General features: G+C 44.0%; 2 protein-coding genes across 2 annotated transcripts in view; both read right to left on the bottom strand.

The window, feature by feature from the left end:
* LOC135221585 (5-oxoprolinase-like) overlaps positions 1 to 17,957 on the bottom strand; it is a 44,159-nt gene extending 26,202 nt beyond the window's left edge. Inside the window, exon 1 of the mRNA XM_064259274.1 lies at positions 17,928 to 17,957. Within this exon, the coding sequence (XP_064115344.1) occupies positions 17,928 to 17,942 (15 nt within the window). The 5' untranslated portion in view covers positions 17,943 to 17,957. The remainder of the gene's footprint in view (positions 1 to 17,927) is intronic.
* The window catches only part of LOC135221310 (5-oxoprolinase-like), a 709,982-nt gene that overhangs the window by 555,965 nt on the left and 129,411 nt on the right, over positions 1 to 24,606 (bottom strand). The window lies entirely within an intron of this gene.

The following is a 24,606-nucleotide window of genomic DNA, read 5'->3' on the forward strand; positions in this document are numbered from 1 at the left end:
CACAGATCCAGCCAGGAGACAGCCTGGAAAGCTATCATGGCAGTGGATTCCAGGGCCGATGCCTCTTGCTGTGAGAACCAGAAGTTCTCTGACAGCAGGTGTTGTAGAGGCACTCCTTGAGTTAGGTGAGCTAACTCCGGATAAACCTGCTTGGTCGGCAACGGGTCTGTTGAAGGACATAGAAACGCTGCTGACGAGGCAGAGGGGGAAGCAGCTTGTCTGAGCCTTGAGTGAGGCCTCTTGTCCGGAGACAAGGGCGTTCACTTGGTCCAGCACTCCGTCAGCCAAGGAAGACCAGGGTAGCCCCACTGTTGCTCTGGATTCCTTCTTAGGACCCCAAAACGACTCTAACCTCGATGGATGTTTAGAGGGAGCAACCACCAATCCTTCCCCTGAGGTCGTTTGTGCTGATGAATCAGCGCAATGACCTCTGCAAAGGACCTCTGTACCTCAGGGGGTGATCGCGCCGAGGCGATGGACCGTCAGATCCATCCAGGCCAATCACTTCCTGAGACACTCTTCCTTCAGGAGGAAGAACCTTGCCAGACCCCACATGGTCTCATCCAACCACTTGAGCGTAAGATCTGTTTGGTCCCAAGACCAAACCGGGATCATAGGCTCTCGTGGCCAGACCGTAAGGAGTGCACTCCTCACTGTCACTCCTGTTCGCCTCAATCCTCCCAGTGTAGCCCGAGGAGGTTGAAGGGACATGTGAAGAAGACCTGATGCTCCTACCCTGCCTATCAGCAAAAACGGTTGGCTGAGACTGCAGGCGATTGCCAGCCTGTGTGGTGATCAAGCTACAGGTTTGGACCAGCGGTCTCACTGCAGAGAAGTGCTGGACTGAGGCTGGTAGCATTGGTCTTGTGCGTCAGGGGAGCTGCTACTAGCCGTGTGAGCCACCCGTCCCGCTGATGGGAGCGACGGTCGGGTGACTGGTAGCGTCCACTAACGTGGTGAGAGCGAGCACCGTCCTCACAACGTGCCATGGTCCCAGAAGCAGCCGAAGCTGTTCCTGGTGACTGGGGGGACCTCTTCACAGCCTCGATACGTAACGGTCTGGTGGGACCGTCACGTCAACCCTGGGTACTGGACGATTGCTGTACGAGCGATCGCCGGTCTGGCGAGAGTCCCCTGAGCGACTCCCACCATCCTTCCACTCCGTGCCTGGGTCCTGACAGTGAGTGTATTCAGCTGTCTGTGTAGGGCTGATGCCTTTGTATAATAAGGCGCCCTGGTGAGGTTATTTAGACCTGTGATAATTTACGCTAAGGTCGGTTTGTTATGACTCCATCCTTATTGGAGTGTCTTGGGTTTTTGATGATAATTCTAAGTCCGTATCTTCTTTGGGTATGAAGGCGGAGATGTTTCAAACCCATGATGATAATTTCTAAGTTCATTCAGTATCCTTCTTTCTGATGTGAGGTTTCTAGTTGAAACACAGAGTACAAAAAATATCTGTATTCTCTGAGACTACATTGCGAAGATTAGATAAAAAACTGTACAGGTCTGCCAATGACTCCATCCTTATTGGAGTGTCTTGGGTTTTTTTGATGATAAATTCTAAGTCCGTATCTTCTTTGGGTATGAAGGCGGAGATGTTTCAAACCATGATGATAATTTCTAAGTTCATTCAGTATCTTCTTTCTGATGTGAGGTTTCTAGTTGAAACACAGAGTACAAAAATATCTGTATTCTCTGAGACTACATTGTGAAGATCAGATAAAAATGTACAGGTCTGCCAATGATGATGGCTAATTGAATTCTCTCTACAATCTGGTTTACAAATCATAAAGTGAGTAGACACTAGCTCGAACATACGAACATACACACCGATGACATAGATTACAAGTCATGTAGGCCGTTTGGGTTATTGGTCATCTTAGCCTACTTTATCATATCTGGTCTGATCACATTCCTGCAAGCCAAACTGTTGACCTCTTGGGTTACTGGTTTTAATTAATCAGTTTTAGTTTTTGTTTATATATGGAATATCATTCCAAATTTATATTATGTAACACTTACATCTGGACCTTGGCTGCACAGTTACCCGTAGGTGACCGTACACTCAGTGACACTCGCGAGCGAGTGGCTGAAATGGTTCCTGGTCCGGAGGTGGAACCTCTGGAGCCAGGAGCAGAGGTACCAGCGGTGGCTGGTACCTCCACAGTCCCAGTCTTCTTCTTCCCTGAGGAAGAAAGAGACGGGCCCCGTTCCCAGAGGAACAGGAGGACCAGCAGAAGACCCACCTGTCTCACTGGAGCAAGACAGACCCTTAGAAGTCTGTGTGTGACTTCTTTGGGGGGGGGGGGGGGCAGGGGGGGGGGTGAGGCCACCTTCTTCTTCCTCGGCTGGCGGGTCTTGGAAGTTGAAAGGGAAGAGGCAGCAGAAGACGACGACGAAGATGAAGATGACGACGACACCTTCCTCTTCTTGGACTTCTTCTTCGCCAACTTCCTCAGGACAGCTGATAGGTCTCCCATCCAGGCTGGAGCTGGGACAGTTGCGGTGGCAACGGGGCCCAGCTCCACCTGGCTGGAAGGACCCGCAGGAGCAGCAGCACTTCCACAGGCAGGAACAGGGGCAGCAGGTACAGTGACGGCAACAGGTGGATGATCTAGGATCTAGGGGAGAGCTCTTCGGGCACTCAAAGTCGGGGGAGGAGCGAGGACAGCAAAACCAGGTGGAGGGGGTACAAAACCCCCTCTTGGGCACGTAAGGCAATGGAGCCTGCACCGCAGCCATGGGGGTGACCATAGTCACATGCTGGGTGTATACCAACAAGTGAGGAGGAGCTGCATAACCCGGGGTCGACACTGTTTGTAGTCGTCCTTATCTCCATCCCGTTAGTGACTGGGGCTGCAGCTAGATGATGGAGGAGCCCCTGAATACACAGAGTGCCCGGAGACTCAGCAAGCACCACATCTGCTGATGGTCCCCACCCACAGAGGAAGACTTATCTGAGGAACCACCAGTCGTGTTAATGGGTGGGGGGGGGGGGGGGGAGGGTTCCTGTTCACTCAGCGGGGGAAGGATCCCCCCTGAGCGGACAGAAGACCCCGAGTACAACTCAAGGTCAGGATGTCGCCCTCCCTCCTCTGCTCTCAACAGATCAAGTGAAGAGGAGGAGAGAGACATGTCCCCTCAAGGGGAGAGAGCCATATGCGGGAGCTGACAAGGGGGGAGAAAAGAAGACGACATATCCGTTTACCAGAGGTCGAGGGAGAGCTTTCTGATGACATCTTGTACAGCTCCCACTGCTACCTCCGACCAAGAGACACAACAATCACATGTTATAATACAAGAACATTCACGCCTTTGGCACCTTGTCCACAGGGCATGAAGGTCCATGTCACTAGACCGAAAAGCCCCACACTTTTGGCTCCAACTCCAGGGCACACTCTCTGGTTAGATGGGGGGTCGCGAGGGCTTCTCTGAATCGTGGACGGCATGATGTCCAGCGATGCAATCCACAAAAAAAAATTAATAAAGTACTTACAATTCAACACACAAGTATACAAGAAACAGGTTGAAAGTCAAGAAATTATCAATCTCATGACAGAGGCGGGCAGAGGCGAACACAACGTTCTCCACCCCGACGGGGGTCGAAAGCAAAGTGGAATGTTTACATCCAGTCGGGCGGGACCCAACATCGGACAAGCAGTTACTGCCAAACTACCTTGTTATCAAATCTTACGGACCGGTCCAGCTGGCGCTGATAGTAATTCCTTATGTAAAGTAACAATGGTTTGTATAACATGTTGCAACAAGTTAGTTTTTCTGTGACACCACAATCGTTGAAATGACTAAGGTTATCATTAACATAAAATTCCATTAGAGACATCTTTAAACAATCTTGTAGCCCTTATCTTAATAAACTTAATATTTTTAGTGTTCACAGCTTTGAGAGGTGAAACTTCTCGTAAGAATCAGAAAGAAACACTTGTTTTTTGCTTTTCATACTAAGATCTATCCACTGTTAAAATATCTATGGTCACTGGCACTCAAAAGACTTTGGAAAAGTAAAATTCATGACAAATTTTTGAAATAATTTATATTTCTTACAACTAACAACCCTGCAGTCTTAACATTAGGATAAATCTTCTAGTGCCAGCAGGAAACCGGTGTAAAAATTTAATAAATTGTATATACAAGGAACTGGTGGCATCTGTCTTCTGTCATGAGTTAGGTGGAACAGCCATCAACCCAAACTGGGCCTCGTGATACCTCAGTTATTCTTCCAAACCAGGTTAAATGTCAGAGGGTTGGTTAGAGATGGGCCTAAATGTTAAGACTGCCAGTTTGTTAGTTATGAAAAATACAAATAATTTTTTAAAAATTTTATTTATTCATACTCAGAACAAACCTGGGGTCTTAACATCAGGAGAGACTCACTCTTTGTGGAAGGTAAGTATTATTAACCAACTGCACTTTTAGTCACACTAGGTCATTCTTTTTGTATAAGATATGACAAAACAATTTTTTTAATCAATCTGTATCTGTCAAAGCTAACAAACCTGAGGCTTAAACAATCGATAATCTTCTTGTGCCAGCTGGAAACCAGTTAAAAATAATCAAAGATTGTACACCAAGGAATCCGTGGTATCTGGGAACTCATGAGTATATGAGGTGGAAGCTGGTCACCGACCAGGCATAGAACCTTGTGATGCGCTAGTCTTTCCTCCAACCCAGGAAAAGAGAGAGAGGCAGCTAGAGATGGGTAGTAAACATTAAGACCTCAGGTTTGTTAGCTATGAAAAATAAAAATTGATTAAAAAATTTGTCATTTGTTCATATGCGGAACAAACCCTCAGTCTTAACAATAGGATAGACTTATACTTAGAAGGAGGTACAAATACCCTAAACTGGCTGGGAGTTAATCCACCTGGCCACCTTCCTTGAAGAACGAGTTCTAAAGAAGGGGGCCCAAGCCCGTGAGAGAATAGACAATCGGATATGTAACAAACTCAGCCATCTGGGTTGAAACACAATGATATATGTCAGATTCATTGGATTCAGGGACAAAAGAAAACTCTGCCTACTCAAGCAACAAAAACCACATACAGGCAGTCCCCAGGTTGGTTAATGGCAGGGGTTCCGTTCTTGGCGGGGTGCTGATAAGCAGAAACTGACATTAACCGAAACTTGGCAATTTATGGCACTTTACGGTACCAAGTTTTGGTTAATGGTGCCTTTGTTAGGTATATTATGGCGCCAATAACCAAAACTCGGCCCTTACGGCACCATAAATCGCTGATTTTTCAGCGCCATAAAAACTGGATCGCCATTAACCGAAACTGCCTTTAAGCCACAGAGGTTTGTTTACTACTCGTTCACTCCCCTTACTAGGAAGAGAGAGTCTTTGCTAAAAGAGCTACATACTGAATAGCAGATTTGTCTATTGCAGCGTCACAACACAAAAACCACTACCAGTATGACCACCCTACACACCTGTATCAGACCAGTTCCAGCATATGACGTGTCTATTTTTCAACCAAACCGTAGGAAGAAAGGAAAAAAAAAAGAAACAGGCCAGCCAACTCACGCATTCTCTCTTCCACACAATCATCTTAGGAAGATAAAAAACCGTCCTGCCAGGGGCACTGGCTGAATTACACAACTTGTTGGGCAGCCACCACCGGACCGAAGGAAAAAGTGTCCAAAGACCTGTGGGCAATGTTCTTTAGGTAAAAGGAAGTGAACATGGACTGACGTAGCCAAGAACCAGCGTTCAAAATCCCATGAACTGACAAGTATTTCTTAAAGGCCAGAGAGGAACTTATACCTCTGATGCCATGTGCTCTAGGCTGCAGACTCAATGACAGAACTAGAAAGTGAGGAGTAAGCTGGTTTATTCACCTCATGTAACCAGAATGAAATTGTGTTCTTGGACACCTCCCTTCTGGACTGGCCAGTGCTAACAAAATGTCTACAGCACCTAGGTCTTAGGCAACGAGTACTTTTCAGATAGCATCTCAGTGCTCTGACCGGGCAAAGCAAGTTCTTGCGGATTGTTGTCCACAAGGTCATTCAGTGAGGGAATGGAAAATGAGGCAAATCTGTCATCGTGCACTGAGGGATTCTAGATCTTAGCCATGAATTCCGGGACAAACTTGAAAGCCAGAGACCCCCAACCCCTGGTGTGTTTAACATCGTAACTCGGGCCATGAAGCTCCCCAACTCTTTTTGAAGAAGCCGACCAACAAGAAAACTGTCTTTAGAGTCAGTTCCTTGTCTGATGATTGGCGTAGAGGTTCAAAAGGAGCTTGAGTGAGACTTTTCTGGATAAGAGAAAGATCCCACACAAGAGGCTGAGTTCCCTTGGTGAACAGGATTCTTAAAAAAAACTCCTGAACAACAAGACTTCCCAGGATGCAGAAATGTCTAAGCCTTTCAGGTGCAACACCAAGCCCAAGGCCACTCTGTAGCCTCTGAAACAGAAAGACCTTTTTCATCCCTGAGGAAGATCAGAAAATCTGCTATCCGCTGAACAGAAGCTCTGAGTTGTGAGAAACCTGGTCGACGACACCAATCACAGTAGACTGCCCATTTCCCCTGATAGACTGCTGACAAAGATTTCCCAAGATAGTTGGACATCCGTCCTGCAGCCTTTAGAGAAAAATCTCTTGCTCTCAGAAGATACTTGATAGTCTCCGGCTGTTAAGAGAGAGGGCCTCTACCAACTGGTGAAACCTTTCCATGTGAGGCTGGCAAATGAGTTAACGCCAAGGGGGAAACTCTCTTGGAACCTCTGACAGAAGAGATAGAAGGTCTGGGAACCACTCTGCTTGAGGCCACAGAGGAGCCACCAAGATCATCCTGAGATTTTGAGAACTTATACTCTGTTCAATACTTGATGGATCAGGCAAAAGAGAGGGAATGTGTATACCTTGAGATTGTCCCAAGGATGCTGTAAGGCGTCCTCTGCTAGAGCAAGAGGAACCAGGACCACTGAACAGTAAACCTCTAGCTTGCTGGCCACCACATTCCTCCCCTACCCATGGCAAAAGAGAGGGGACGCTGTTGCTGTCCTGACTGGCTGTGAAAAGGACCGAGGGGCCCTCACAGAAGTTGAAAGCTTGGGCGACGGTGACAGGAAAAGACCGTCTTGCCTGCCGTTGCAGACGGGGAGGAGGACAAGAACAAACCTCCGACTTAGACACTGCCTATGTACTAGCCTATCCTTAGTAACAGCTAACTGTTGGTCAATCACATCTTCCAATCGAGTTCTTGGGTCTTCTTGTGAGCAACACTTCCATGATCTTGAACAAGTACGCGTAAGGGAAAGACATGGCCGTGTAAGGGAGAGACATGGCCGTGAACCAAAGTTGGGTAAGCACTCTTCTCATCTGCAACACTTCCATGATCATCAATACATACACTTGGGAGGGAGACATGGCTGCTTATAGAAGACAGCAAAGCACTCCTCTCACTCTCAACCTTAACATGTCATGAACACGTACGCATAAGGGAGAAACATGGCCGTGTAGGGAAGTTAGTGATGCACTCCTCCCACTCGCAAGACAACGACACCAACGTCTGACTTGATGGCGAGGGGGAGAGGGAGAAGAAGAGGCAGAAGATGGGGTGATGCTTCCTCCCTCTATGAAGTCTCTTGCTAGGAGGTGGAGGGGATGAATCATTCCTTCTACGACTCTTCTTGCCAGAGAGAACAGAAAACCTCTCTCGAAAAACAGTCTAGCCTCTCAAACTTAGCCTGAAAAAGTCTCCAATGGCTCAGTGAGTGGAAACGATGGTGTCATTGGCGAATGAGATGATGTCGCAACTACAGAAGGAAGAGATGCCACTGCAGCCAACGTCATAGGTTGAGAGGATGCTGGGAGTGACGTCACGACATCTCGAATGGTAGCGTTGGCCGCTGGCCTCACTGGAGGGGGCAATAGGTGGTGACCCAGTAAACATCGACATTGATGCAGGCATCCCGCTAGGAGGCAGTCACGAGATCTAAAGTAATGTAGGCCCAGAGGTGTGGGGTACTGCCAATGGGGGCGGAGGTGGGATACGAGCCGCCAGGAAATGGAGATAAGGCCACCCAAGGAGGGGGAACCCCATAGGCCTAGAGACGCCCAAACAGCCGCCATCTTGTTTGGTTCTGAATCTGAAATAAAAGAAACAGATGGAGAAAGCCTCCTCCCTCTTTAGAGGAGGCTAAATTAAACAATTTCATCCAGGGCAACTCCCAGTACTTCCAACGACAAATTGAAGGAAGAAAAGGAAGGAGAGCGGTACAACCCAAAGCAGGGGGAACGCTTCTGGAAGAGGGGGAAGCTGAGACGTCCAAACAAGGAGGCAAAAAACCCTCCAGAAGGATCAGTAGAAACTATGATGCTCCCTCTTCTTGTAAAATGCCTTCCACTGTGACTTAGGCTAGGAACATTTTGGGCAAGAGTTAGTAATGTACAATAATTAGATCAGCACCTACTGCAAGTCGTACGGGGATCTCTAATGGTAGTAGCCAAAAACTTAGAGCACGGAAATCTTCAAATGCCTGGGCACATGCTGATGAGGCCTGGAAGAATCGGTGGGCTCCATGATACACAACAATCACACACTGAAATAAAGAAATCATGGGGAAACAAAGAAACCGGCTTGGGAGGAGAGCAAAGCGACTACTCTCCAAGGCAGTCAAAGAAAGACTAGCGCATCATGAGGTTCTATGCCTGGTCGGTGACCAGGTTCCACCTCATATACACAGGGGTTGCAAGATGACACAGATCCCTTGCTTTACAATCTTTGATTGTTTTCAACTGGTTTCCAGCTGGCACAAAAAGCTTAACCTATTGTTAAGACCGAGGGTTTGTTCTGCATATGAACAAATGCAAATTGGATAAACTGCAAATGAAGAAAATTCTGACAAAACTCACTCCAATAAGATTTATTTCCAAAGTTAACTGAGTACTCTAAAATTAACTTAAACCAAAGGAAACAAAAATTACTTAACCCTCTTACGCCGAATGGACGTATTAAACGTCGAGTCAAAATGTCTCCCGTATGCCGAATGGATGTATCATACGTCAACTCAAAAAAGTTTTTTAAAAATTCGCGGAAAAATACTATAGGCCTACCAGCCGAAAAACTTTTGAATCACACGCCTTGGGGGATGCTGGGAGTTCACAGATCAAGGCGTTGTTTTGTTTACAATCGCTACGCAGGCACGCAGGCGCGCAAGCGCGAATTTCTTTCTTATTGCACTAAAAAGTATCAGTGACACATCTCAAAAATATTTTCGTCACTTTAACATGTTATTGTCATGATACAATAAAGTTTTATGCATACTTACCTGGCAGATATATACTTAGCTATAGACTCCGTCGTCCCCGATAGAAATTCGAATTTCGCGGCACACTCTACAGGTAGGTCAGGTGATCTACCGCCCGCGCTGGTGGCGGGAATAGGAATCATTCCCGCTTTCTAAGACAGATTTTCTCTTCCACCTGTCTCCTGAGGGGAGGTCGGGTGGGCCATACACCGTATATATCTGCCAGGTAAGTATGCATAAAACTTTATTGTATCATGACAATAACATTTTTATGCATTCAACTTACCTGTCAGATATATACTTAGCTGATTGGACCTTTGGCGGAGGGTAAGAGACAGCTAATCTACTGAAATAGACAGGAAACAACATATGTTGTAGGTAATAAAATTAAAAACCTTGATTCCTACCTGTGTTAGCGAAAGACTTCATGGCTACTGCCTAGGAGCCCGTATCGCTTCAAGAGCCTCAGCGAGGTAGTGACCTCATGCTAAGAGTTCTTGATGGTCTGTTACAGGGGTCTTACCCACTTACGCTTCAGAACCTTAGGATCTTTGTCAATGGTGTCCTATCCACTTACATGACACCCTTGCCTATTGGCATGATCATAGAGCACGACACTAATCCCGATCACCTGATCCTCATTGGGGTTAGTACTACGATTGAAAGGAGTCATCCCCGAACATCCTTTCAAGCAACCCACAACTCAACAACAATATCAAAACTAATTATTAAAATTATTAAAAACAAATTTAAGGATCAGCGTCTGCTCCATTTCCCAGCATAGTATCCGCTGATACATAAGGTCCAAGAGCGAAACATTTATCGTATGTTATTCTAACATCCTTTAAATAGTGGGATGCAAATACTGAATTGCACCTCCAATAAGTTGCTGCTAAAATGTTTCTCATGGACATACTCTTCGTAAAAGAAAGGGAAGTTGCCACAGCCCGGACTTCGTGAGCTTTCACTCTCAGCAGCTTTAAAGAGTTCTCTTGGCAATTCCTATGAGCTTCGGTAATTACATTTCTGACAAAGAATGCCAGTGCGTTCTTTGACATCGGTCTCTTGGGGTTTCTTACCGAACACCAAAGACCTTGTCGACATCCCTGAAGCTGTGTCTTCTTTTCTAAATAAAATTTTAAGGTCCTGACTGGGCAAAGGGACCGATCCAACTCTCTTCCTACCAGAGAAGAGAGTCCCTTGACTTCGAAACTTCTAGGCCAAGGTTTAGAAGGGTTCTCATTCTTTGCTAGGAAAAGATCCTGGAAAGAAATGACAGCCGAGTCTTTTCTAAATCCCACCCGAGAGTCCAAAGCATGCAATTCACTGATCCTCTTAGCAGTTTGCTAGAGCCAACAGGAATATGCATTTGCTAGTAAGATCTCTGAATGAGATTTTATCTATAGGTTCGAACCTGTCCGACATCAAGAACTTTAGGACAACGTCCAGGTTCCAACTCTGGGGAATCGACGATCTTAGTCTCGAAAGACCTGATGAGATCATGAAGATCCTTATTATTCTCGAGATTCAGCCCTCTGTTTCTAAAAACAGCTGAGAGCATGCTCCTATATCCCTTGATAGTTGATACGGCCAATTTGGATTCTTCTCTCAAGAGGAGGAGAAAATCCGCGATTTCGGTTACAGAGGTATTGGAAGAGGACAGCTTCTTCGACCTACACCATCTACGGAAACTTCCCACTTCGATTGGTAGACCCGCAGGGTAGAGGCTCTGCGGGCTCTAGCAATTGAAGTTGCCACTTTCTTTGAAAAGCCTCTCGCTCTGACCAGTCTTTCGATAGTCGAAAGGCAGTCAGGAGAGACTTTGGATGTTTTGTGGAACCTCTCGAAGTGGGGTTGTCTGAGCAGATCTGTCCACCTGTCTGGTGAGAGTTACTGGGGAAGTCCACCGTCCATTCCAGTACCTTCTGTGAACCAGATTCGGGAAGGCCAAAAGGGAGCAATTAGAGTCATTTCTCATTCCCCTTCCGATGCCACAAATTTCCTTACTACTTCCCCCAGCAATTTGAATGGGGAAAGGCGTATGCATCTATGCCCTGGACCAATCCATGAGGAAGGCATTCGCTCGCTGTGGCTCTGGGATCTTCTTCTAGCGAGCAGAAGTTGTCTATTTTCCTGGAGAGGAACGTGGCAAACAGGTCGATCTGGGGTCTCCCCAAGAGTGACCATATTTGTCTGCAGACTCCTGAGTGGAGCATCCACTCTGTCGGGAGAACCTGGTTCTTTCTGCTCAACCTGTCTGCCCTTAGGTTTTTTACTCCTTGGACAAACCTTGTACGCAGAATAAAATGCCCCGTTCCTCTGTCCAGGTTAATAGAGCTCTCGCTATTTCGTTCAGAGAGAAAGAGTGAGTGCCCCCTTGATTCCGGATGTAAGCCAGAGCTGTGGTGTTGTCGGAATTGACTTGAACTACCACCCCTCTGACTTCCGCTTCGAAGTATTCCAGGGCTAGATGAATTGCCAGGAGTTCCTTCGCATTGATGTGCAGAGTAGTTGTTGTCTGGTCCAAATACCTGCTACTTCCTTTGGACCCAGTGTTTCTCCCCAACCTGTTTCCGAGGCATCGGAAAACAACACTCGGTGAGGGTTCCGAATCAAGAGGGACACCCCTTCGTTCCTTGTTAATGGGGTTAACCACCACTTTAGGTCGGATTTTATCCCCTGTTGGATGGGAAAAACATCTGACAAGTCTCCTGTCTTTTGACTCCACATCCTCTTTAGATAAAATTGCAGAGGTCTGAGATTTAATCTTCCCAGGGAAATGAACTGCTCTAATGAGGAAAGGGTGCCCAGCAGACTGAGCCATTCCCTCGCCGAGGCCGTCCGTTTCTTTTCCTAAGAAGTTCGAGATCTTTTCTAAGCCTCGAGTAATTCTGTCTTGAGATGGAAATGGCCGAAAACCCCGAGAATCCATCTGTATCCCCAGATAGGCTATGTTCTGTCTGGGGATCAATTGTGATTTCTCGAGGTTCACGAGCAGTCCCAGAGATTTTGTCAAGTTCAAAGTCTTCTCCAAGTCCTTCAAGCACTGAATTTCCGATTTTGCTCTTATTAGCCAATCGTCCAGATAAAGGGATATATTTATCCCCTCTAGATGTAGCCATCTCGCAACATTCATCATTAGCCTCGTGAACACTTGAGGGGAGGGCCGTTGAAAGGCCGAAGCATAGGCTCTGAATTGGTATACTTTCCCCTGCATCATGAATCGGAGATATTTCTTCGATGATGGATGCAGGGGGACATGAAAGTATGCATCTTGTAGATCTAAGGAGACCATCCAATCTCCTGGACGAAGAGCCGCAAGAACCGATTTTGATGTTTCCATAGAGAACTTTGTGTTCTCCACAAATCGGTTCAATGCGCTCACATCCAGGACCGGTCTCCACCCTCCCGAGGATTTCGGAACCAGAAAAAGACGGTTGTAGAATCCTCGGGAATGCGGATCCCGAACCACTTCGATGGCCTCCTTTTGCAACATCTGTTCTACCAGTTGCAATAATGCTTCTTTCTTGGCAGGGTCCCTGTATTGGGCTGACAGTTCCCTCGGGTTCGTAGTCAAGGGAGGTCTGTCTCGAAAGGGGATCATATATCCCTTTGTTACCACGGAAAGGGACCAAATTTCTGCCTGTCTCCGAGCCCATTCTTCGGAAAATTTCCGAAGTCTGGCTCCTACCGGTGCTTGAAGGACTGTTTGTCTCATTTCGCTCTCTTGACAGGTCTGAAGGAAGACCTACCTCTCTTCTGCACTCCTCTCTTCTTAAAAGAGGATCTGGCCGAGGTACTCCCTCGAAAGGGCTGTTGAGGAGCCCGAGTCTCTCTCTTAATAGGACCCGAAGTCCTCGATTTCTTTGCAGATTGGGCCAAGAGATCTTGTGTGGCCTTTTGCTGTCAAAGAATGAGAAATATCTTTTACTAGATTTGAAGGAACAATTGGTCCGACGAGGAGCATACAGAAGAGATGACCTCTGAGTAGGAGTAACTGCTTTCGTCAGAAAAGAGCTAAATAAGACTCTCTTCTTCAGAATACCCAGTTCCCAAACAGAGAGGCCACCTCTCCTGCTCCATCCTGAAACTGCACCTTGTCCATACAGGAAAAGGACACTATGAAGGACTTCTGGACTAAGAGATTCCTTCTCTTGTGTCTTTTTGGCCAACACCCCAACCCCCGGGACCAGTCTAAGAGTTAAAAACTTCTAAGACATTAAACAACCCTTGAGGAGATGGTCCATCTCAGAAGTCCCCCATGTGATCTTTGCTGATGACAAGGCTTGTCTCCTAGACGAATCCACCAGATTCGAAAAATCTGCTTCGGCAGTGGACGGGAGAGCTAGACCCCGTGGTTTGCCCGTCTCGTACCAAATTCCCTTCTTTCCTGATAGTCTGGAAGGAGGGCAGGTAAAGACTCTTCCCCCCCGCCTTCTCCTTGGATTCCAACCAATTTCCTACGAATCGGAGCGCCTTGTTCATGGAAATGGTTGGCTTCATTTTAATAAAAGATGATTGTTTCGGGACCTTCGTGCTTGTAAATAAGGACCTTGGAGAAGGAGGAGCAGTCGGGCTTAAAGAGTCCCCAAACTCTTGAAGTAAGTAAGAGGGCTGCCAGCGTCTTGTAATCTGACAAACCGGAGCCGACGTGATCTTCAGAGTCCGAAATCTCTTCCAAATCCAATTCCGAAGAGGATTGTTTATTTCCAGCAGGAGACTGGCCTCTTGCAACATCCACCCCACTCTCGCAAGAATGACGACCGCCTGTGCGATAACTTGCATCCCTACGAGAGATAGGTTGATCCTGCAAAACGACCTTATCCTTCTCCTGGCAAGAGCGATGGCCGCTTGTGCGACACCTTTCTCCCCTGTCAGACGAAGGATGTCCTCTCCTATCGCTTTCTCCGGAACCACCTATGTCCTGACAAGGAATACGGCCGCTTGTGCGACAACTAGAGTCCTTGTCAGGTAAAGGTTTATCCTTCCGAAAGCCAAACAAATCTTCCTGGCTTAATTGTTCTTTTGGAAGAAGTCCGTCTCTCATTTGTCACTTGTGGCTCATTGCGCCGGGTTGGCGCTCGTGATTCCTTGCGCCAAGCTGGCGCTTCTGGCGCATTTCGCAGAGTGGCGCTTCTGGCGCATCTGGCGCTACTGGCGCATTTCGGCAGGGTGGCGCTTCTCATTCGGCGCATCTGGCGCCTTCTGGCGCATTTCGCCAGGCTGGCGCTTCTGGCGCATATGGCGCATCTGGCGCTTCTGGTTCTTCTGACTCGTATGGAGTCTCAAACGCATCTGGCGCATTCTTATTACTCCTCTGAGTATAAGCCGAAACTTCCGTTTCTTCTTTCCTTCCCTTCGTCTTCTTTATAGGAAGGAAAGAGTCCTTTCTCCTGGGAGTTTCCTTAGTAAAAAACTCCTACTAAGGCGAAAGTTGCTCCTGCACATGTTAGGATAATTTTCGCAGCCGCATTCTCTTTTTTCCTTCCCTGATTCAGGTGAGGGATGTCTAGAAGCGGAAGGAAACTCCGATTTCCGTTTAGGAACCAATCTCCTTTTCTTCTTCTCACAAGGTGATAGATCGGAGAAAAGTTCAGGCTTGAATCCAAAGTTGGAGCCTTCCAACTTCTCTTAAGGGGCGTGACAGTTCATCAGAACTCCATCCCCTTACATTCGGTGAAGAATCTGACGAAGAAAAACACTTCTTTAGGATGCTTTTTGTTTTCGATAGCGATCCTTGGCAGTTCGGGTCGTCACAGAATCTGCCGAGGGGACGCCTGATCGGTGGGGATTCTCCGTAACCTCCGTACGGCTTCGACATTCCTTCTCCTCTGGGCCTGTGAGCTTGGAAGAGGTCTAGGCCTGGGAGCGAGACAGAGCCAATCAGACGCACCCTCCACTGCACTAGGGACACTTAATTCACTATTCACTGTGCTTACCTTTCAACGTCAGCATTTGACGTTCATCCTTTGTAGCGCAGCTTTAAGATCTTGCAATTTCCGTTGCCGGATTTGCAGTCTTAGTACTAGAGGAAGAAGATAGAGGTTTAGGGTTAGGTGTTAATTTAATAGGCTCGTTAGAGCGAGACCTACTTACACTTCTGGAGGAAGCCTTCCTAGCCCTATCCATATCTAATTTCCTTAAATATGAATTTAAATTCTTCCATTCTTCCTCATTCATATTTACACATTCATCACAGGTGTTAGAAATTGAACATTCATTCCTTCTACACCCCTTACAAAACTGTGTGAGGGTCTACCGAAGCTTTCAGTAGCCTCACCATGCATCCCTCATTTACACACTGTCTTCTAACCGTAAAGCTAGAATCCGACATCATGAGAAATATCCAAAACCAAGTCCAAAAAACAGTCCACGAAAGAGTATGCCAAACCAAAGATCCAATACGTCACCAAATAACCGGCTTAGAAGATCAATAGCGATGAAAAAACACGAAAATCCAAATCAGGAGTAACAACACAATGTTGCTGTCACGGCCGATAGAGAAAATCTGTCTTAGAAAACGGGAATGATTCCTATTTCCGCCACCAGCGGCGGGGCGGTAGATCACCTGACCTACCTGTAGAGTGTGCCGCGAAATTCGAATTTCTATCGGGACGACGGAGTCTATAGCTAAGTATATATCTGACAGGTAAGTTGAATGCATAAAAATAATTTTTGCACCATTTTAAATTATCCTTTACATGAAGTATTATATATGAAAATGTGCGCAATTTCATGTGCAATGCAACAAAAAAATACTCATTATTGTAGCTTTTATCAGTTTTGAAATATTTTCATATAAATAACGATAAGTGCAAAAATTTCAACCTTCGGTCAACTTTGACTCTACCGAAATGGTCGAAAAAACGCAATTGTAAGCTAAAAATCTTATATTATAGTAATATTCAATCATTTGCCTTCATTTTGCAACAAATTGGATGTCTCTAGCACAATATTTCGATTTATGGTGAATTTATGAAAAACTTTTTCCTTACGTTCGCGCGTAACTCTTCCGATAAGTTTTTTCGTGCGATTGTCCTAATGTTTACACCATTTAAATTTGCCGTTACATAAAGTTTTATATATGAAAATGTGTGCAATTTCATGCACAATACAAACTAAAAACAACCATGGTTGTAGCTTTTATCAGTTTTGAAATATTTTCATATAAATAACGTTAAGTGCAAAAAAATTTCAACTTTCGGTCAACTTGACTCTACCTAAGAATGTCGAAAAAAAAAACGCAATTGTAAGCTAAAACTCTTATATTCTAGTAACACTCAATCATTTACCTTAATTTTGCAACGACTTGGAAGTCTCTAGCACAATATTTTGATTTATGGTGAATTTATGAAAAAAAAAAAAAAAAAAAAAAAAAAAAAAAAAAAAATTTCCTTACGTCCGCACGGTAACTCTTCCGAAAAAATCAAAATTTTTTTGTGCGATTGTCGAAATGTTTGCACCAATTAAAATTAGCTGTTACATAAAGTTTTATATATGAAAATGTGCGCAATTTCATGGAGAATACAACTAAAAATTGGAAGTCTCTAGAACAATATTTAGATTTTCTGTGATTTTTAAAAAAAACATTTTTTTACGTCCGCGCGTTACGAATTCGTACATCATTTTGGTAATAATATTTTTTCCGGTGTTGCTTTTATTTTTTTACAATGTATTATATATCAAAATGATTGCACTTTAGTGTACAATACAACGAAAAATAAAGTAACTCGTTAGCTTTGACCGTTTTTGCACAGCGTGATTTGAATACAATTATGTATGAATTTTTTTTTTTTCGCTACCATATATCGCATTATTTACATATGATAATGATATTATTTTTCATTTCTGATGGTTGCATACTAAACTTCAGGCAATGACAAAAAAAGGAGCCAAAAATGAACTCTTAATCTTCAAAACTAAGCGCGCTGTGATTTTTTGAAAAAATTATTTTTTCCGCTTCCGCGCTCACTCCAAACCAGCCCCGGCATACGGGAGAGGTTTTGATTTTTAGGGCTTCGGCGTAAGAGGGTTAAAAAGAACATTCATAATAATTCAGCATGGAGAAGGCAACAAATCTCAAATTCCAACTTAACTTCAAACCAAAGGAAACAAATCTCAGATTCCAACTACATATATACAATCACAAAATGAAAATGATCTGACAAATGCAAGATGTAGGGCCTCTGTTTCTTCATAGGAGGGTTTGATGAACAAACTCCTCAACCCAGTGTTAATCCCTTTATCTTGAAGAGTAAAATTTGGTCTGAATGGTTAATTCCTGTCTACAGAAATAAGGCAACATACAGTCAACTGGTTTGTGATGAAACAATACAAACATAACATCTTAATAACTAGTGTTTTGTAACTAAATTATTGATTTTCTGAAAAGAAGCTGGCTTAAACATAACAGGGGAAAGATTTATTTCCTTTGCACCACTGTTCCTCTTCAAATGTTCCTATGTTACCATAGCTCTGCCTATTTGTTTCAGAAACAGCAAAAATGAGAAATAAAAATAAAGGCTTAAGATATCTTGAATTTACATTATACTTGAAAAATTATATCAGACTGAAGCTCCTATAGTAAACACCATGAAAAGACAGTCAGTGGTTTTCATTTTGTAAACAAGAAAGTTATATTACTTACTTCCTCTGTAATCATTTTAAAGGCCTCCAATGTTTTAGCTTGTCCAGAGGCTCATTTCCTGGGACCAAAATATTTTAGGAAAATACTGTGGTAACAAACGACCTAATACAAGATTTGCATCAGTCCACAGCCTAACTGGCCTCCTTTTCTGTAGCATACAGGTCCTGAAAATATTGTGATTATAAGGATATTAGTCAGCTCTTAAAAATGACAATTTTACAATAAAATTAATTTTTGTATATATTACCAAGTAATAACATACCTACGTTTAAGTTTCTAACACTAGGGCAGCTAAATATTTTTTTTAAATTTTGGAAATCATGGGTAGTGCTCTTTTGTTTTGGCTGTATGTAGATCACCCCGCCCACTTTCGGAGAAAAATATGTACAACATACCTGAACAGAAAACAGCTGGGTTTGTGGCTCTATGTCTATAGTGGGGAGGTGAGGTGGGCCTCCATTATGTAATTACAGTAGTGCCTCAGGTTATGAAATTAATCTGTTCCAAAGTGGCCTTCGTTACCTGACTTTTCCGTATCTAGAACTACGTTTTACATGTAAACAATTGCCTAATTCATTCCAAACCCTACAAAAGCACCACAATAAATTTTATAATAAAGTTAATTGACCAATAAATAATGAAATACAACACTTTGAACCATTCAATACCATACCTAACCTTACCGTTACTGTACATGTAAATAAGTGTATTAGTGTACAGGGTACAAGAAATACTGTATGTTCGTATGTAGTAAAATGTGGAACCTTACCTTTCGAGTGAGGTGATGTCGGAAAGTGGCGACAGAGGAGACAAATGGCAGAAAAACATGACACTTAACTTAAGAAACACTAAAAATGGCAGAAAACATTAACATAAACTTTACTAAACACATTAACAAATGGCAGAAAACATTAACACTAAACTTACTAACACATTAACAAATGGCAGAAAACATTAACACTTGACTTATGAAAAACTGAAATTAAATTTTTTTCTTTTGCCTTATTCTGATTCTTAATTTCTTTTTACTTTTTCAATTACGTTTGTTAAAAAATTTCAATTTCTTCACACACTTTCAATTTTCTGTTTTTTCATATCACTTGGACCTTCCTGTTTGCTTACTACTAAACGCCTCTTTAAAAAATAACTATCCAAGGAAGATGGCTTCTGCCTGCTTTTAAGGGGGCCGGCCGGAACCCCATATATGGTGGTATAGGGTGAAAAATGCAAAGTCATGAAAAAATTCATGGCGCTTCATATGGCAATTGGGAATATGTATACAAAATATTTCGTCAAAATTCCTCTTACTTTCGTAGTTTACAGGGTAATTAGTAAACATAACTCAATAAGCCTAAAACATTCATCCGTACAAGAAAATGCAATATTTATTCTGTTATCGTCAATTTTGATAATTATTGGCAAAGAAATTGTGAGAAATGGCATCTGTAGAGATTCCGTGGCTCGCAGAAGCGTGTATCTGGTTCAACCATGAATCAGTGGGACCACAGACTTCAAGTAGATAACATGTTCGAGTTTCACCTCGTGACATTCGCTTGCTTTTACGTATGTTTATGTATGTTTCGGCAAGAAGTTCATCATGCCAATGAGGAAAAGACAAGGAAAACATCTCGCTAACATACAGACGAAGAAAAATCACTCGAGTATTATTACAGAATATCATAATACACGTAGTTAGTGAAGAGAGAGGGGAGGGTTGCCTATAGCAACGCCCCCTTCTTGCCTGACAGCACACGTCCACACTGTGCCAAGGCTACGATCTTTGAGCAAAGAGATCTTCATTTATGATAAATAACATAGTTTTGGTTTTTTAATACCAAAATGGATTATGAAATTCATAACAATCATGATTTATTAAATGAATTAAATTGTCTTTGTAAAAAGAGAGTACACCTTCGAGTTTCACCACTGACATTCTCTTGCATTTACGTTTGTTTATCTTTGTTTCGGCAAGAATGTCGTCATGCCAAAGAGGAAAATACAAGGAGAACATCTCACTAACATACAGAAGAAAATTCGCTGTAATAAGCCGAGTTAGTGAAGGGAAGAGAGGGGGTTACGTAGGAAGGAGTGCCCCATCTTGCCTCAAGCAGTGCCCCAGGCTACGATATATGAGCAAAGGGATCATCATTTATGATTAAATTAATTAGATAAATAAAATAGTTTTTGGTTTATTATACCACAAAAAGAAATATACCATTCATAATAATCATTATTTATTAACATTGTCTTTATAGAAATACGAAGGAAAACTTTGAACGCCCGTATCTCAAACTATACTTATTGACCTTCAAAATCTATCTCCCCACTAGTTTTAAAGCTAACATTGGAATTTGGTATATAACTCAGAAAGACATTATAGAACAATCAAATAGAGCCCTTTTTTCCACTTTTTGTTTAGTCTTTTTTTTTTATAAATTTTTTCTCGTGATTTATAGGGTTTAATTTATTTTTTTTACCATATTGAAAATTCATATCTAGCAAAAAAAATTACTTTTAGAAAAAAAACTCTCCATTTGATTGGAGGTCTACATCAGGTCTATATAGAGTAGTAATCCCAGGTCTAATATTAAATATCAAGGGAGGGAGATAGAATTTGAAAATGGTTATTTTCGGGATAAATTGCCTTGGCGTCACAAAACCGAAGGTCAGAGGCGAAAATCATATGCGGTTTGGAGATGTCCCAAGTCACCTTATTAAGTGGTATGAATGTCAAATTCCTGTCGTTAAAAAAACGGCATTAGCCGGCCGCCCCCTTAAACATGTTCCTGAAACGACTCGCACAAACGTCATCGAACTGCGCAAGCATACGACCTACGTAAGCCTTTTCAGGGTGTCTCTTTTCTACAAATGATTGCACTTGATGAAAAGCAGCTAGAACATCCTTTATTTCTGCCGTTGTCATAGGGTCGTCCTCCTCCTCCTCGCCGCTGCTAGAGAACTCTCTTTGAATGACGTTATGTTGCATGGCCTCCAACTCCTTCAGGTCATCCTTCATAAGCTCCTCTTGGTGCTCCTCGAGAAGGTCATTGATGTCGTCCTCGTCGACGACCAGCCCAAAGGACTTGCCGAGTGCAACGATCTTTGTCAAGATAGGTTGAGAAACAGTTTCAGGATCGTCAACTATTTCTGAATCCGCATCAGCTTCGCCCATGTTGAATCCCTCGAAGTCTCGGGTGGATACAGCTCAGGCCAGAGTTTCCTCCATGAAGAATTCAAAGTTCGCCTCAAAACCTCCTGCCAAGCTTGATCAATGAGTATGATGCATATCACGATATCGAAATGCTCCTTCCAAAATTCAAGCAGGGTGAGGTTTGTGTTATCGGTGATGTCAAAACATCTCTTGAAAGATGTTTTTGTAAACAGCTTCTTGAAGTTTGATATCACTTGCTGGTCCATGGGCTGGAGGAGAGGGGTGGTGTTAGGCAGTTTTAATATAAAGAAGAAACCTTGATGAAAGAATACTCCGCTAGGATATTGTCCTCAAGGCCAGGAGGGTGAGCAGGGGCATTGTCCAACAACAGCAGACATTTCAGAGGGAGGCACATCTCTTCCAAGTATTTCTTCACTGTTGGGCCAAAACACAGATTTACCCACTCTGTGAACAAAAGTCTTGTTACCCAGGCATTCGCATTAGCCCTCCACATCACCATGAGCTTCTCCTTTAGCACTTTGTGGGCCTTGAAGGCTCGAGGAGTTTCCGAATGATACACAAGTAGGGGCTTCACCTTACAATCCCCACTGGCGTTAGAGCAGTGCATAAGCCTGTCTTTCAAAGGCTTATGCCCGGGTAGCTTCTTCTCTTCCTCGTGATGTACGTCCGAGGCATTTTTTTCCCAAGAAGGTCAGTCCTCGTCACAGTTGAAGACTTGCTGAGAACTGTAGCCTTCCTTGATTGTCATCTCATTGAACATCTTAACGAAGGCTTGGGTCGCTTTTGTGTCCGAGCTGGCAGCCTCCCTATGCCGCACTTCTGAATGGATGCCAGTCCGTTTACGAATTTATCAAACCCCCCCAAGAAGCCTTGAAGTCTGGGGTTGCCTTCGATGTCCCTTCTCCGTCGTCTTCAGCCTGGGCAATCAGATCACCGAAAATAGCACTGGCCTTCTGGCAGATTGCCATCTCGGTTATTGTATTGCCAGTGATTTCTTTGTCTTTAATCCATACAAGAAGCAGCCTCTCCATCTCATCATGCAGGTGGCTCCTCTTGTTGAAAAATATAGTCACACCCTTGGAAGGTGTAGCTGCTTTGATGGCTTCCTTCTGCTTAAGGATGGTGCCTATAGTCGACGGATTTCGGCTATTTTCCTTATCGATATTACTCAACCCACATGCTAGCCTCATACTTCTTGATTATCTCCATCTTCATCTCCATAGAAGCATCCTCTTCTTTCTGTGAACTTATGCAACATTCTTGGGCACCCTTGGCTAATAACATAAGTAATTAGTTCACACACAACACAATAAAGTAACTTACAGTACAATGGAAGCGAAATCACTACCACAAATTTACGTTAACAAACTAAATCTATGTGAACGAACTAATTCCACGCGTGCGATAATGCTGCCAAAACGAAATGGTCGAGGAACTCCCTTACATAGATGCATGATGGGATAGATGCTGACCAATAAGAGAGCAGGATCTTATGGTGGTAGCTAGCATCAGGAACCAATGGGAGAGTGGGAGGATGGTGGCGAATCTACTGAGTTGGCAGCGTGTGAGTTTCAAAAATGTTCTCGGCGGCCCCGGGCGAATCTCAGACTTTACAGTACATCCTTTCGCGACCTGAATGATTTTTTTACACAGAAGCAAAAAGATCTTCGTCTTTGCCTTCGTAACCTGGATTTTTTGTATGTAGGGATATGACTGTACAGTACTTGTAAGTATATACCTACCAAATTTGTAACTAATTTGTATTTTTCATAACTAACAAACCTGAGGTCTTAACATTAGGATTTACTAGCGCCAAGCTGGAAACGGTAGAAATATTACTTGTGAGATCCAGGGACTAATGGCATCTATACCAGGTCACGGGGCATGTATACCCAGAATGCCCACGGCTACCTGTGACCATCAGTTATATTTCTAACCCAGTTTAGACTGCTAGAGGGGTGGTTCGAGGTGGGCCTTTAACTGTTAAGACCTCAGGTTTGTTAGTTATGAAAAATACAAATTAGTTTTTTTACAAATTTGGTATTTGTTCATACACGAAACAAACCTTCGGTCTTAACATTAGGATAGACTTACTATTGGAGGGAGGAAAGTCTCTACAACTGACTGGGAGTTTGCCACCTTATCCATTTCCGAAAATATAGGGAAATTCTAAGAGAATGGACAATGAACCTAGGACCAAAGATATAAGCGGATCTATTGGTTTCCTCCCACTGGGTGTAGATACCATTCTACTGTTTACTCTTGTCCCTTGTGACTGGATCCACCTTCAACCCCTCTTTTCCTTATTATCCAGAGGGTGTGTTGCTACTGAAAAGTATATCATCAGCTAAGATAGCTTCACAGTATGGCTGACCATCTCACCTGCATCTAGTCCGTTCCAGCACATGACGGTACTCTCCTTCATATTGCCGTAGTTAAAGGAGTAGGAAGAAAGTAGTAAAGAAAAAAGACCAGTCATCCCATTCATTCTACTTTCATACCTTCATCTTAGACTAGACGCAAACTGACCCGCCAGGGGCACTGGATGAACTATATCACTTGTTGGGCCGCCACCACTGGACCCAAGGAAAAGGTGTCCAAGGATCTATGGGCAACATCTTTCAAATAAAATGAGGTGAAAGTTGTTTGGCGCTTCCACACGCCAGCTTTCAGAATTTTATCCACAGACATGTTCTTCTTAAATGCCAGGGAAGCACTCACACCCTGATGTCATGAGCTCTAGCTCCCACCTGGCTATCTGACCCTCTGTCTTCTGCAGTATAAGCATCTCTGATCGTCTCCCTTAGCCAAAATGATATTGTATTCTTGGACACTTCCTTCTTGTTCCGTCCTGTACTTACGAACAACCTCTGGCACCCCGGCCTGAGGTGCCTTGTTCTCTTTAAGTACTCCCTTAGTGCCCTGACGGGGCACAGGAGCATCTCAGCTTTGTCGTTGTCTACAAAGTCTGCCAAGGAAGGTATGGTAAAGGAGTCGAATCTGCCGTCTACTATTGTTGGATTTTGGGTCTTTGCCACGAATTCTGGGACAAACTCACACACCATTGATCTCCAACCTCTCGAGTGCTTTATGAGATATGAGAGGCCATGTAGCTCCCCCACCCTTTTGGTTGAAGCCAGGGCCAATAAGAAGACTGTCTTCAGGGTCAGGCTCCTATCCGTGGACTGCCTTAGTGGTTCGTAGGGGGGTTTTGTCAGACTACTCAGTACCTTGGTCAGATCCCAATATGACAATTTGTCCAAAATTGCATTTTTCCTAACTATACAAACCTGAGGTCCTTTTACAATAGGAAGGTACTAGCGGCAGCTGGATAGGTCGTAAGCTTTCGAACAAGGGGTTCGGTAGTTAACTGCTTGTCCGACAGGCGCGCGCGCGCGACTGGGAGGTAAACAAATCACTTTTGCTTTTGGCCCAAGCAAAAACTGCAGAGTGAGGGGTGGCATGAGGTGGGGCTATGTGTAAAAGGACCTCAGGTTGTATAGTTAG

Source organism: Macrobrachium nipponense, chromosome 2 (genome assembly GCF_015104395.2).
Source record: "Macrobrachium nipponense isolate FS-2020 chromosome 2, ASM1510439v2, whole genome shotgun sequence".
In the NCBI taxonomy this organism is placed as follows: domain Eukaryota; kingdom Metazoa; phylum Arthropoda; class Malacostraca; order Decapoda; family Palaemonidae; genus Macrobrachium; species Macrobrachium nipponense.